Source organism: Vipera berus (genome assembly GCF_964194415.1).
Source record: "Vipera berus genome assembly, chromosome: 2".
Lineage (NCBI taxonomy): Eukaryota > Metazoa > Chordata > Lepidosauria > Squamata > Viperidae > Vipera > Vipera berus.
The window spans coordinates 266,421,830-266,437,612 of record NC_138203.1 but is presented as its reverse complement, the minus strand read 5'-3'; the positions used below and the strand labels follow the sequence as shown (position 1 = coordinate 266,437,612).

General features: G+C 41.7%; 1 protein-coding gene across 6 annotated transcripts in view; it reads right to left on the bottom strand.

Moving 5' to 3' along the window:
- DHX16 (DEAH-box helicase 16) overlaps positions 1–15,783 on the bottom strand; it is a 33,784-nt gene continuing 18,001 nt past the window's right edge. For 2 of the 6 annotated variants that reach the window (XM_081320062.1, XM_081320063.1), the window contains exons 10-20: positions 15,436–15,646; positions 14,165–14,263; positions 13,930–14,082; positions 11,501–11,641; positions 8,500–8,662; positions 8,153–8,271; positions 6,926–6,993; positions 6,155–6,317; positions 3,805–3,966; positions 3,058–3,231; positions 1–260 (exon numbers count right to left, since the gene is read on the bottom strand). In XM_081320062.1, coding sequence (XP_081176188.1) covers positions 132–260; positions 3,058–3,231; positions 3,805–3,966; positions 6,155–6,317; positions 6,926–6,993; positions 8,153–8,271; positions 8,500–8,662; positions 11,501–11,641; positions 13,930–14,082; positions 14,165–14,263; positions 15,436–15,646 — 1,582 coding nt within the window. In that variant the 3' untranslated portion in view covers positions 1–131. Of the gene's footprint in view, positions 261–3,057; positions 3,232–3,804; positions 3,967–6,154; positions 6,318–6,925; positions 6,994–8,152; positions 8,272–8,499; positions 8,663–11,500; positions 11,642–13,929; positions 14,083–14,164; positions 14,264–15,435; positions 15,647–15,783 lie in introns of those variants that run through there. The other 4 variants (XM_081320064.1, XR_014025433.1, XR_014025434.1 and 1 more) reach the window with 4 other exon arrangements.

Here is a 15,783-nt window from a genome sequence, read left to right as displayed (position 1 = left end):
TTATTTTTTTTTAAAAAAGTATTTATTTTATGCCTCTGAGTTGACAGCAAAACTATACAGCTCTACAAAAAAAAGTGTCCAAAGGTGGTGCTGAGCACTGGAAAAGTCAGAACTGAAGGCAAGTTCTTCTTTTATCCCAGCTCTTCCCGTGTCTTCCCCATTTTCTTGGGCAGTTTTTTGGCTGAGGCGTCTTCTAGTTCCTTGGATTTGTAGTAGTGAGGGGCCACTTCCAGCAGCCACGTACTGTCAATTTCAATCACCTGCAGAAAACACAAAAGCAGCTCCAGCTAGGTTCCTTCTGATTTCAGCACTGCCTCTGGATACACAGATACATATTTAGATAGATATTTAGATATTTAGATAGATATTTAGATGATAGATAGATAGATAGATAGATAGATAGATAGATAGATAGATAGATAGATAGATAGATAGATAGACAGACAGATAGACAGACAGACAGACACAGATGATATTTATAGATAGATCAAATCAAATCAACCTTTATTGTCAAAGTACGTGTATAATGAGATTGTCTGAGCCACCCTTCGTGCATCCCCCCAACACAACTCAGTGAAGACAAAAGGAAAAAAAATCCCTAACCCAGTGAATCCTATTAACAAATACACACAATCCTATTGCGCCATGTGAGCTTATTGCACAACGTGCCGGCCCCGCAAGTCTATCATACTATGTTGACATGGAGTTATTTTCCATTCAGGAGTCTGACAGCCCATGGGTAGAAACTGTTCTTCAGCCTCTTGGTGCAGCTGGCTATACTCCCGTATCTCCTACCCGATGGTAGAAGAGTGAAGAGGTGCTGACCAGGGTGTGAGTCGTCCCTGAGGATTTTCCTCACTCTTCCAAGGCAGCGAGCCCTAGCGATGTCGTCTAGTGGTATCAGGGGGCAGCCCACGATGTTTTGTGCTGTGCTCACCACCCTCTGCAGTGTCTTTCTATCTGCGGCTGTCAAGCCAGCATACCACACCATAATGCAATGTGAGAGGACGCTTTCTATAGTGGACCGCTAAAAGGAGGTCATCAGTCGTTGTTCCACTTAGTTCTTTCGCAAGACCCTAAGGAAGTGGAGTCTCTGTTGGGCCTTTCTGGCCACCTGGGTTGTGTTGATTTTCCCAGGTAAGATCTTTGCTGAGGTAGACTCCCAGGAATTTAAAGGAGGAAACTCTCTCCAACACAGCCCCCCTCGATGTAAAGTAGAGCGGGTTCCCCTCTTCTGGAAGTCTAACACCATCTCCTTTGTCTTGCCGATGTTCAGGTGCACCATGAGGATAGTTTTTGGACCTCCCCCCTGTATGCTGTTTTGTCTCCACCTATAATAAGACCCAATATGGTGGTATCATCTGCAAACTTAATGATCGCAGTGGATGGGTCAGACAATACACAATCATAAGTGTACAGTGAATACAGGTAGGGACTGAGCACACAGCCCTGTGGCGAGCCAGTGCAAAGCTTCAGGGAGGTGGATGTGACAGACCTGACCCATTTTGTTTTTGGCCGATGATAGATAGATAGATAGATAGATAGATAGATAGATAGATAGATAGATAGATAGATAGATAGATAGATAGATAGATAGATAATTAATATGATATGTGATATAGGCAGGCAGGCGGATGGATGATAGCTATTTCATATTCTTCACTGCCCATCTCCCTTGAAAAGGGGCTCTGGGCGGTGTGCAATTCAATAAAATTAAACATTAAAAACAAAATAATTTGGGATTAAAAATTGTATAATTATAAATGCAACATTATAAAAGTTTCCAAAGGTGAAAAATTCCAAGATGGGGAGGTAGTAAATACCGCAAGGGTGTGTGTGTTTCTCATGAGGCCAGCCAGTCCCATGGTTATGTGAATCTTTGTGCCCTCCCCACCCCCCCATACAAGGCCGCAGAGCCGAATTTTGACCCCTTGAGAAAGGTCAAAAATTGGGGGGCCTTCCTCAGCTCTGAGGGCACGATGTTCCACAATGCAGGGGCAGCGGCAGAAAAAGCCCTCTTCCCAGCTCCTGCTAGTCTACATTCTTTGATTGATAGGGTTTTAGCATACCTTCCCTGTTTGAATGGACAGGATGGGCTGATGTAGTGGGGCAAAGCTGGTTCCGTAGCCAGTTTGACCTGCATATTGGCTAGGTGAAAGGGCGAGCAAGTGTGATGCATCAGATGTGAGAATAAGGGTAACTGAACTGGCTGTAAAGGAAATCCAGAACTGCTGTTCCACAAAAGTCCCACTAATACCCAATTATTAAATCTCTCTTCCATCTCTTTTAATCATTTAATCCACTAATGAGAAGTCACCTCTGTCTTTACTTTTGCAGCAATGACAATGTGAAGTGTATATAAAATACTCGAGTTAGACCAGAATAGAACAGGGAGCTAAAACCACTGGAAAGGCAGAGCGCAAATTAATTTCATATTATGCAAATCTCTCGTTTGACACTTCAGTAGGAAGCCTACAATAAAATGCTTGCAAATTCACAAGCCAAGGATTCAGCTTCTCCTCTATTTCAATTGTCAAAAATTGATATTTTCTAATGCTTAAAGGCAACATTTTTAATTGACCTAAAAAAGGTAAAGGTTTCCCCGCACATGCGTACTAGTCGTTTCCAACTCTAGGGGCCGGTGCTCATCTCCGTTTCAAAGCCGAAGAGCCAGCGCTTGTCTAAGGACGTCTCTGTGGTCATGTGGCCAGCATGACTAGACGCCAAAGGCACACGGAACGCTGTTACCTTCCCACCGGAGTGGTCCCTATTTTTCTACTTGCATTTTTACGTGCTTTCGAACTGCTAGGTTGGCAGAAGCTGGGACGAGTAACAGGTGCTCACACTCTGTTACGCGGCACTCGGGATTCGACCCGCCTAACTGCCAACCTTCTGATCGACAAGCTCAGCGTACTAACCCACTGAGCCACCGCGTCCCATTAATTGACCTAAAGCACCTGCTATATTCACACATCGGTTTTCCTCTGAGCACTATCTCTGAGGTGAAGTTTTTTTTCGTCAGAAGATTCAGAAGTGGATGCAGGTGTTTTAACTCACCTGTCTCATGAATTCCTTAGTGGTGAAGACCAGCTCGTGATAAATGAGCCAGCGGGGCTGCTCTTCAAACAAGGAGCTGTTGGGATGGATATACACTGTTTGCTGATGCTTGACTGTTTTGTAACCGCTGCGGGTTAGCCGCGCCGTGTGATAAAAGAAGCCAGCTGTTATGGCCTAGAGAAACAGAGCAGGAAGGGCCAAAATTGAGCCAATGAAGGAAACGGTATTGGTGGCTGAAATTACAGACGGAAATCATAGATGGTTTTCATTTTTGCTTAGTATTTTGTGCAAATCCATCCAATAGGGCTTATAAACGACCAGTTTAGTATGATTTGTTCAATAAGCCACAATTAATGCATTTAAGGTGGATTCAGACTTCAAGCTATGAAGCAATGTGTGGAAACCAACTGAGCTCAAATTAGTCACTACCAACTTTCAGTTTCAAAGGCTCTACTCTAAATCTGGATGTAACTCGCTGTATGGCAATTTAAATAACACAAAATAAGCTATTTTTATAGCCTGTAGATTAAATAAGGGGTGAAAAGCAGTTTAAAAAAATACGATCGATAAATAAACATTCAGAAAGTAGCTTCTGCAAATATAGAAATCACTGGCTGTTATTTTTTTAAAAAAAATGTGATTATCTGTATGAAGGTTTCTAAATTAGATATGCCAACGTCTCAAGAAACTTTGGCCCCTCATGGAAATCCAGAGCAGAAGACAATAACAGGGACAGGGGGCTTCTACCTTGCGGATAGGAACGTAGTCCCCTTCGCTGGAAGTAATATCCACCTCAATGCGTTCCATCAACCCTTCCAGCTGTTCTCGCACATCTCGAGCCCGCCTCATAGAACGAAACTGGATGAAATTCTCATAGCACCATTGCATGGAGTAACCGCTTTCCACCCACTAAGGGAGAAGGGGAGGAGTTAATAGAAATCAGAGTCTTGCTAGGACTTTTAAGTGAGGAATGCCATCCTCTCAGTGACTGGACTACACAGTATTGAGTACAAGCAGTCTTCAACCTACAATCGTAATGGAGCCTGCCCGTTACAGTCAGAAGTCATGACAGACCTTAAGTGAAGCGTGTCAGTTAACAATCCCCACCCCTGTTCTCCCAATCCGGTCGTTAAATGAATGCACAGGCCGTTAAGTAGAGCATGAGGTGCCTCAGGTGAGGGAGGCCTAGTGCAGGCCCTGCTTTGGGTCTCTCACCTCCCTCATGCCCTAGGCCAGGGGTAGGCAACCTTGGCTCTTTTATGACTCATGGACTTCAACTCCGAGAATTCCTGAGCCAGCCTGGCTCAGGAATTCTGGGAGTTGAAGTCCATGAGTCATAAAAGAGCCGAGGTTGCCTACCCCTGGCCTAGGCCTAACACCTAACACGAACCACTTCAGTGGGTCTCATACTTTCTCTACTATTAATAACCGATCTATACCAGCTATTGTTCTCAATCCCAGAAAACATTCTTTTTAATTTTGTACCTCTGAGAGTAAAACCTAATGCCATACGAGCTTTGGAAAATCCCGCATTAATATCCTAGAACTACTGTAAAACACACACAGAAGAAGCAATCATTAATTACCATTGTTCTGCAATAAAAAGCATTAACATTGTTAATTACCAATGTTCTGCAATAAAAAGCATTCAATAGAAGAGAATATATTTCCCAACGACGTAACATCATCAGTTCTAGAATGGAGTGGGATTTTCTCCTTGTTTATACAATAGCTTACCCTGCCAGTTTTGATGGTGGGAATGGTTTTCTCCCTGATAATCCCTTAATTAGATTGTTGTAAAGGGGACCTTTGATATACAACTCTACAATAAGTGCAAGGCTGGTAGGGATTTAAAAAGTCATCTAATGAAACTTTTATAGAAGAGGGAGTCAAGCTATTCTCCAAAGCCCTGAAGGCAGGACAAGAAGCAAAGGATGGAAACTAATCAAGGAGAGAAGCAACCTAGAACTAAGGAGAAACTTCCTGACAGTTGGAACAGTTAACCAGTGGAACAACCTGCCTCCAGAAGCTGTGAATGCTCCAACACTGGAAGTTTTTAAGAAGAGACTGGACAGCCATTTGTCTGAAATGGTATACCTACCTACCTACCTGAGCAGGGGGTTGGACTAGATGACCTCCAAGGTCCTTTCCAACGTTGTTGTTGATTATTATTATTATAAAATTTTTATTCATAAAACATGAAACTCAGTCAACTGAACACTCAAATTGACTGGCACTAATGGTTGACATGGGCTGCTGCCAGCATCCTAGGTATCAACCAGGTATCTCCTTAAAATGTAAGATGTTCCAAGTAGCAGTTTTTTTGTAGCTTTGCCGGAGTTATTGCAGAAAGTTGCAATTTCTTGATGTGTTCTGTAAAGTTTTTGGAGATAGTTCCCAGTGCCCCGATGACAATGGGTATCACTGTTACGCGTTTCATCCATAATCACGCAGTTTCAATGGCTAGGTTGCGGTATTTCGTAATTTTTTCCAGTTCTTTTTCTTTCACTCTGGCATCTCCTGGTACAGCGATATCAATCAGCTGTACGCTTCGGTTCTCTACAACTGTGATATCTGGCGTGTTGTGTTCCAAATGGCGATATGTCTGTCTTCGGAAGTCCCACAAAATCTTCACCCTCTCATTCTCGACAACTTTTTCCACCCTATGTTCCCACGGCTTTTCGGACACAGGCAAGTCGTATTTTTTTACACAATGCCCAGTGGATTAGTTTAGCAACTCGGTCATGTCTAGCTTTGTAATCAGTTTGCGCGATTTTGCTGCACTCACATATTAAATGTGAAACAGTTTCAGCTTTGTTGTTGCCTAAGTCGGCAATTTGGATTGTCAGTAGATTTTTGTATCTTCACTTTCATGGCATTAGTTTGTAGTGCTTGTTCTTGAGCAGCCAGTATTAAGCCTTCAGTTTTCTTTCTTTATTATTTATTGTTGTTGTTGTTGTTATTATTCCTCTCTTCTGTTCACTAATCTCATCTCTACTATTCAGAATATGAAATATTCTTCCCTACTGGGAATTCTAAGAATTGCAATTCTAAAAATCCGCGGGATGCCAAGCTAGCAGTGACATTTCTTCCTCACCTGAGTATATACATTGAGAAGAACCAGATGGTCTCCACCAGGCAGGAAGAAATTCATGCGGGCATTGTCAGCATGAACTACTTTGTCCTTAGGACGGTAAAAAATGGCATTGTTGACTGAAAGCATAGCAGCAATGGTCAGGATTTGCTCTGAGCACTTGTATCTGGGGAATTTCCAGTAAAGAAAGAGAGTGATGTTGGGTGTTACTGTGGTAGAAACAAAGTCAGATTGAACAACAGCAATAAAAGCAATCAGAAAACTTCAGAAGAAGAGGAGAATAGACAAACTGAAATCAACTGATGAAAAGCTAAAGAAATATATGATTTAAAATCATAGTTTAAATCAGACGTTCTAAACAAATGAAACATTAAAAATACATCAATTTACAGTTAATATCAAATGTGTGGATACTCTTAAAAAGTATAAAATATTTAAAATTTTACTGAAGAATTGGAAGCATTTTTAATGATAATAATTTATTTCAATTCTATCCACACTTAATCAGGAATGTTTTTATGCTTAACAATTTATTACTTATATTCTAAAAATACTCCAGAGCTATAGGATTTTCGTAAGTACATAAAAACTGTTGTTCAAATATGTTGGAATGTTCTGGGAAGAATGTAATAGGCAATTAGAGATTGAACTAAGAAACAGGAAATGGATACAGTATGTTGCATTTGTGATTCCTGAAAAAATGTGAGCAAGTCCAAATCCACTATCAACATATTAAAAAAAAACAAAAAACAGAAAAAGCAGAGAAGCACTCACTGTTCAGAAGCTAGAATCATCTTTGAGAGCATGGGATCAACAGGCAATTCTGCCATCTTCCGGCCCAACTAAATACAAAATGCAGAGTTAATGAATTCAATTAAAGGACAAAAACTCCCACAAATCTAATATATTTCTCCCCCTTCCACAAGTCAAAACACTATTTCTGATCAAAGTATATAGCCAAATATTTTGAAGATCTGTGCTTAAAGACATCTGTGACACCAGTTCTTATCACTAGCCATCCCAGCAGGCTTCCCTGTTTTTAAGAATAGAAAGGGACAAGCCGGTACAACACATTCTAATATCTACCATTCTTCATTGCATTTCTGTTTCTTCTCTCTGCAATCAGGAACCTCCTTCCAAATTCCTTAAAGCTTTGTATATCTTCAGTTTTTTATCCTCATAATACACTGTACACCAGGGGTCCCCAACCTATGGTCCACGGCCTGGTTGCAGGCCGTGGGCTCTCGGTCAGTGGAAACAGCCAGCTGGTGTGCTCACACGTGGGTGTGCATTTCCCCCCACTCACGCTAGTGCCTGCGGCCATCTGCGCAGGCGTGCAGGCGCGAATGGGAATCTTAGTGCAGGGTGGTTGCCCCATAGTCCATTTGCGCATGCGCCGCTAGCCTGGGTGGTTTGCGTGGCCCATTTGCACATGCACAAGTGGGCCGCTAGCCACTGTGGGGGTGCGCAGCCATTTGCGCACATGCATGGGGCCAGTGCATGCATGAACGGGACTGCTAGTGCTGCGTCAGTGCGCGTGGCCCCATGTGCGCACACACACCAATCTTGAAGCTGTTCTCCTTCCCTCCGGTCCTCGAGCCCAGAAAGGTTGGAGACCTCTGCTGTACAAAACCATTTATTTATTTAGATGTCTTTGTTTATTTTGTAGCAGAAAAGTAATCTTAATACACATCCACCTTCTTAAAATATAACACTTTAGTGCTCAAATCAAGTTGAACAGAAATCTTTCCTGTTACTGTTGATGTGATAATGACAAGTCCTCTTTTATGCTATCCTTGAAGAAAAATAATGAAAATAATTAGCATCCATGGAACCTTAACTAAGGGGTAACTAGAAAGTATATGTTAGTTGAATGTGAATACAAATTTGAAGGTTTAGTCTCTTACTAACTTCTACCTTCACGCCCGCTGATAGACAATCACTCTATTTTCAAAATAAGCATCCTGCCCTGACAAAATAGCCCTGAATAAGAAATCATACCTTGGTGAGTTCACCAAGATGGTTGAGGGCCCCCAAGGCATACAGCTGCTCTAATGCCAATACTAGAGTCTCGTGGGGTGGTGGATCCATGAAGTCAAAGTGAATCAAGTCATTGATACCTGAAGAAAGAGAGGAAATACAACCCGGCTAAGTGTTGCATATACAAGTTACTAGTCCCTACACGATCTTGAGTCTAGATATTTCCATCTTCCATCATAAGATGCATCTACTGAAATTTAACCCTTAAAAATGATCCAGTTCCCATTGTGGGAAATCTCTGTAACATAATTCTAGGAGGGAGCATGCAACTCCTATATTTTGCTACCCAAGATTGCCAAAATACACACCTAAGCTTTTGAGAAGAAGCACTACATTCCCAAGGTTGGTTCTCTGAATCTCTGGCACCGTGGTTTCCTCCATCTCATTTTTGTACGCCCAGGCTGTGTAGAGACGGAAGCACTTTCCTGCAGCCACACGGCCTGCCCGGCCTGCCCTCTGGTTGGCAGAAGCCTGATGGAGAATAAGAAGTGTGTGTTTTTACTGAGGATCCATGAGACTGGGATGGTTACTTCATCAGATTCCAGAGGTGAATGTAGAAGAAAAATAAGTAGTAGTTCTGCAACTAAGACAATCTTAAATTTCTCTTCTTTCTTTCTTTCTTTCTTTCTTTCTTTCTTTCTTTCTTTCTTTCTTTCTTTCTTTCTTTCTTTCTTTCTTTCTTTCTTTCTTTTTCTTTTTCTTTCTTTCTTTCTTTCTTCTTTCTTTCTTTCTTTCTTTCTCTCTCTCCCCATATACATACAGTGTGAGGTTTTATATTTATATATTTGTATTCAGAAAATATTCAGACCCCTTTCACTTTTGTCAATTCGGTTATGCTGCAGCCTGATTATACAGTTATCGGAATTCTTTTTTCCCCCTCTCATTAATCTCTACTCAGTGTCCCATAATGATAAAATGAAAACCAAATTTTAGACATGTCTGTAAATTTATTAAAAATAAAAAACTGAAATGTCACATTGGGACAAGTTTTCAGACCCACTTTGCAACAAGACTTGAAATTTAGCTCAGACGCCTCCGGTTTCTCTTGATCGCTGCTGACATGTTTCTACAGCTTGGTTGGAATCTACCTGTGGTAAATTAAATTGATTGGACCTGATTTGAAAGGCACACACCTCTCTATAGAAGGCCTCAAAGCTGACTATGCATACTGTAGCAGAGTAAAAACCATTAGGTCAGAGGAACAGGATTATTACAAGACACAGATCTGGGAAAGGCTGCAATAAAATTTCTGCTGCACTGAAGGTTCCTAAGAGCACAGTGGCCTCCACAATTCTCAAATGGAAGAAGTTTGGCACAACCAGGACTCTTCCAAGAGCTGGTCACCCAGTCAAACAGCCATCGGGGGAGAAGGCCTTTAGTAAGAGAGGTGTCCAAGAACCCGATGGTCACTCTGACTGAGTTCCAGAGATCCTGTGAGGAGATGGGACAGAGTTCCAGAAGGACAACCATCACTACAGCCTTCCACCAATCTGGGCTTTATGGCACAGTGCAAAACACATGAAAGCCCATTTGGAATTTGCAAAAACAAAAAACAAAAAACCTGTTTCATTCTGTGAGGAACAAGATTCTCTGGTCTGATTAAACCAAGATTGAACTGTTTGGCCTCAATTCTACACATTACGTCTGAAGAAAACCAGACGCTGCTCATCACCTGTCCAACATCATCCCAACAGTGAAATGTGGTGGCAGCATCATACTGTGGTGGAGTTTTTCAGCAGCAGAGGATGGTCATGGTTGAGGGAAAGCTGAATGGAGCAAGCTATGGGGATATCCTCAATGAAAACCTGTTCCTCAGCGCTCAGGACACCAGACTGGGCCAAAGGTTCACTTTCCAACATGACAACCATCCTAAGCACACAGCCAAGACAACAAAGGAGTGGCCTAGGGACAACTGGCCCAGCCAGAGCCCTGACTTACCCCATTAAACACCTCTAGAGGGACCTCAAAATGGCTGGCTACCGACTGTTACCATCCAACCTGATGGAGCTTAAGAGGTCTGCAAAACTTGTCTCATCATACCCAAAAAAAGACTTGAGGGTGTAATTGCTGCCAAAGATGCTTCAATAAAGTACTGAGTGAAGGGTCTGAATACTTATGCCAACGTGATATTTCAGTTTTTTTCTTTTTAATAAATTTCAGACATTTCTAAAATTCTATTTTCATTTTATCATTACAGTGTAGATTAATGAGAAAAAATGATTTTCAACAACTGTAGAATGAGGCTGCAGCATAACAAAAGTGACAAAAGTGAAGGGGGTCTGAATACTTTCTGAATGCACTGTATGTCAATCTTTCTCCAGAAACAGGGCAATAAATATCATTCTCCCACAATTTATCTTTAAAGGTAAAGGTTCCCCTGCACATGCGTGCTAGTTGTTTCCAATTCTAGCCAAATTAAGATAATGATAACTGATTCATCTAGATTTCGTCACAGATATTCTGACTTGATTATTGTTTGTTATTTTAACCTTTACATATGGCACAATGTAAGCTACTCAAAATTTTGGGATTGGCATAAACTGTAAGCCTGTTAAAAGCTACACAAGCACACCACCACCACTACAAATTTCTAAAAGTTCTTAGTAATATTATAATGTCCACAATGAATAAAGTGTATTTCAAAAACCTAGATTTCAGAAAATCCCAATTTTCCTCAACATTCAGAGACTGCAATTAGAAATGGTTCCTTTATCATAGGAGTCAACAAGAGAATTCATTTGACACCATATTCCCTTAAGAATCCTTGCCCAACTAGCCCTTGCTTTGGTCTGTGTCAGGGGTCTTCAAACGTGGCCCTTTTATGACTTGTGGACTTCAACTCCCAGAATTCCTTAGCCAGCGTATGCTGGCTGAGGAATTCTGGGAGTTGAAGTCCACAAGTCATAAAAGGGCCAAGTCTGAAGACCCCTGGTCTATATATTATGTGTGCTTTCTAACCATTTTCCTTAAGACACCTGCAGGGTTAGAGCTTCACCATTGGTGGGTTGTTGAATACCATTACGTGGATGTGTTATATTATAAAAGTGATTTCTGTACATCTTCATAGCTTTACAGAATCACAGATCATAAATCCCTGATAATTTTTCATTGTCCTGGGATTTTTTTTAACGGTTTCCAGATTAACTACATTCTTAACAAATTACTTCCTGCAAAAAATTAACACCAACGTGAATATGGGAACCAGATTAAATGAGAGCTTCCGATAACTTTGAAGACATTCAAGCTCAGCAAATGAGACAGATTGGACGGGGAAGGGAAAGGGGAAGTTTAAGTACTAATACCAGATACCCGAGAACAGGGGGTAACAATAAGTGACTCCATGCCCGTGCGAGCGTTGTAACTCTTCTGTTTGCAAAACCCAGGGTCAATCACATAAATTATGCCATCGATGGTCAGTGATGTCTCTGCTATGTTTGTGGCCACAACAACCTGAGGAGAAAAGAGATACTCATAACTGATTGGGTAAGGCTGGTACTTCTCATAACCTAAACCTCACTATAAATGTTTTTAAGTTATAGTATATTTATATTATATTTATATTTATTAAATTTTTATACCGCCCTTCTCCCGAAGGACTCAGGGCGGTGTACAGGGCAATAAATATTAAAAAGCAAAGTACAAAAGTTAAAAAACAATTAAATAATTTATGCCCGATCTATACAATAGTTAAAACCATATTAAAAACCCAACCCCAAACCCATCAGACCAGGCCGGATTGCTCAAATAAATAAGTTTTTCGATCCCGCCGGAAGGAGCAGAGGTCGGGGGCCATCCAGAGCTCAACCGGCAAGCAGTTCCACAGGTCTGGCGCGCCTGATTATAGTACCCTATAATTCCATGAGATGAAGGGTCCTCAGAGGAGAAGTTAATATTTTTTTTATCATGGCATCTACTCCTTGGAAAGATGTTTTAACCCTGGCAGCTTGAAGGCTGGGGAATTCTGGGAACTGAAGTCCACACATCTTCAAGCTGCCAAGGTTGAGAAATGCTGTTCTAGGAGCTTGATGATGGTCTCTTGAAAGGTAGCAAACACCCTACTGTTCAGTAGGGCCTTTGGGGAGGACCCATGTGCTAGCTGGAATGTGATTCTCTTAGCTAATGTATTTGCTGTAATATATCGTTTTGTAACTTATTTCTATATTGCACATTTTTTAACCGTGGATGTTTTCAATTTGTTTTTACACCTTTTTTTTAAGTCGCCATGACTCTAATAGATTTGGCAACATCCGAATTGACTATTCAAACAAATAAATAATATGTAGAATACAACATTCAACTAATGAAGAAGGTCCAGCTGTAATCCTGATTTCTTCCATTAAGAACATTCTGTGGAAGAAGCCTCTGAAAGATCTCTGCCCAAGAATTTGCTAAGACAAATAAACAATACTATATGGAGAAATGGCATCGGTCTCGGTAAAGCAGCTTCTAACATATTTACTACAAAGGTGACAAATCTGATTGTCTTGGTTCCTTTTCTTTCATGTTGTGACTGACATCCTGATTTTTTTTCTCCTTCTTTAAATCCAGGACAGTCAGTAAAGTGCGTTAGGCCAATTACATTCCTGTTATTACTGACTTCAGACAAGATGAAGGAAGAAGAGTTAGGAGAAAGCAACCTCTGATTAAGTACACATTGAACCAAATGTTGCAGCTGTTGGAAGGTGATCACTCACCTATCTGAGTCATACAAGATGTTGCACCTATATTCAAAGGCGATTTTGAAAAGGCTAATGTCAAATGTCAGAACTACTACAATTTTTCTGCCCGTAGGGCTTTTTTTCAAAAACTTCTTTCCTCTAGGGAGGTTAGAGGTTATGCGATATATTTTGTGCAAGAGTTGTGCATATATTGGGCTTTCTTTTGTTGACTGGCAGCCAATAGGCAAACGAAAATGCATTATGCAATGTGTACATTTCATAAGCATTGTTCATAATACCGTTGAGCTTTCAGACTGCAGGTTGTAAAATACATATTCAGTTTGCTTTGATTTCTTTGTTGTACATGCTCTGTTGATGCTGAATTTTCTACGTGTCAATTGCAAAAACAGTATGTTTCTTTGCCAAGTATTCCTGGCAGGCTGCAAATACAGAAATGGACATATTCTTGGACAATACGAAGAGACAAGAGCTAGAGATGTGATTTCTTTTTACTGTTGTTGTTTGTGGTTTCCGACTGAATGCTATGTACAGTATTGCTCTTTACTGAACATCGGTGATAGTTGGTGAAGGGAGACAGATAACAGCAGGCTTTAACGATTCCACTTCAATTTTTTAAAAAAAAATCATCCTATTTTTCCACTGTAGGTAGAGAATTAGGTAGTCAGCAGTCAGCAAGCATTATCACACCATCATAAGAAGACACTTGCTTTGCATTCCTATTGTCTCTACAGTGAAATATTTGAAATGTTCCACAAATAAAACTTACAACACTTGAGGAATTCAGAATGTGTTCTCTTATATTGCCAACCTGGCTGTTTTATCTCATTCTCAAAACAAAACCTCTTCTCTTTTGTGCACGCCCCTAATATTCATCTTCTTTCAAGAACCTACAATTTCCAAACATCTCAAATGCAAATCTCTAAATCAAGGGTCTCCAAACTTGGCAACTTTTAAGCCTTGTGGACTTCAACTTCCAGAATTCCTCAGCCAGCCATGCTGCACAGTTTGGCCTCAAACATCCAGACCTTCCCTGTCCTGCTTTGTACAATCGGATTTTACCTTCCGGGCCCCTGGTGGGGTTGGTTCAAAGATCTTGGCCTGCATGTCGGAGGGCAGATTAGCATAAATTGGGAGGACCACAAGTTCTGCAATTTTGGAGCCCAAGCGCCGGCAACGATCCTGTAACATCTCACAGCAGGCTTCAATTTCTTCCTGCCAATAGAAGCAGAAGTTAAGCTCTACTTATTATAATAAAATATCGAGAAATAATGGCAGAGGGAATTAGGAGAGTTACCTGGCCAGTAAGAAACACAAGGATGTCCCCTCGGGGCTGGGTAACGTGAATCTGCAGCACCGACACCACACAGGCTTCCAGATAATCAGCCTCTGGGGCCTAGAGGGAAGAGGCAGAGGGAGGACAATCGAAGTACAGGTAATCCTCAGTTAACGACCATTAGCAACCATTCAAAATTGTGGCAGTGCTGAACAAATGATAGCTACACTTAGTCCCCAAAGCTACAGCATGTGAGTAGCTATAACTGCATTTGATCAACATCTGAGTGCTTAGTGCGTTGCCCAGAGGCAGTTGAACTTCCCCTATCTCCCTCTTCATCTCTGTCCTTCTGGCGCCCCGCACACCACCGCCTCAACCTGCCATCCCCAGCTGACCTTCGCCATCTTCTTCCTCCCACTGCTGATGAGGCATGCCTGATCTGGCCCTTCATGAGGCAGCTGTTGGCTGCATCAGGCCATCTTCCCAAGGCGGCATGCACCATTCTCCAAATCACGTGTGACCTTCAAGCGAGGCTTTCAAGGTTTCCAAAAACCTTACAAGAAGGCCGCGTGCAGTTTGGACAAGGGCGCGTAGGATTCAGACAAAGCCGGACGTGGCTTTGGGAAGAAGGTCTGGCGCAACCAGCAGCTGCCTTGCGAAGGGCCAGGCCAGACAGACCTCGCAGCAGTGAGAGGAGGAAGACGGCGAAGATCAAGTGAGGATGGCAAGGACAGTAGAGTGTCAGGATGACTGAGGATTATCTGTAACATTTCTTGAGTTAAATAAACACAACCTCACCTCCCTTAAGGGTTTCTACTATTGCTTGTCCTTGGTCCTCGCTCAGTTTTTCCGCTCTGAATTAGATATGCTTCTACAGGTTATTTTCTCCTTTTGCTCTAATTTTGTGAAACTAGAAAGATTTGTTAAGGGCAAGACTATCTGAAAAAATTTAGTCCCAATTGTGATCATAGGTCAAGGACTAGCTATAGGAACTAATGACTGAACACAAGATAACCCGAGTTAGGAAAGTTGGATAGAATGAAATTCAGCTATGAGAATAAAGCCTGTGATGCTGCAACACACAATAGCTATAAAACCAAACGAAAAATGGTACAATCTACTACAGCTTCAACGTGTGATTGTATAAATTCAAATTTGGACATAGGAACTTGTATTCTGGAAATCTTACATGCTCTCCTCAAAGCCACAGCCACTGAGGTTGATCACTTTATCTCTCTGTTTCCTCAGCCCTTCACACACACGCAAAGACAAAGCACTTGGTGCTTGCTAACCTTAGTGTAATAAATGTCAACAGGAAAACGGCGCCCTGGGATGCGGAAGATGGGAGCATCGTCAAAGAAGGTGGAAAAGCGCTCGGTGTCCAGGGTGGCACTAGCAATCAGCACCTTCAGCTCAGGCCGGAAGCGAGCAATGTCCTTAATCAAGCCAAAGAGAATGTCGGTGTGAAGCGTGCGCTCATGAGCCTCATCTATAAGGATGACGCTAGAAAGCAAGCGAGAAAGGGTGTTGGTTAACACTCATGCAATATTTCTACTCATTTGCAAGGGATTTTGTAGTCTTGGTTCCATTTAGTCAGGCCAGTGTTGGCATTTTTTTTTAAACTAAGATAGGAAGACTAC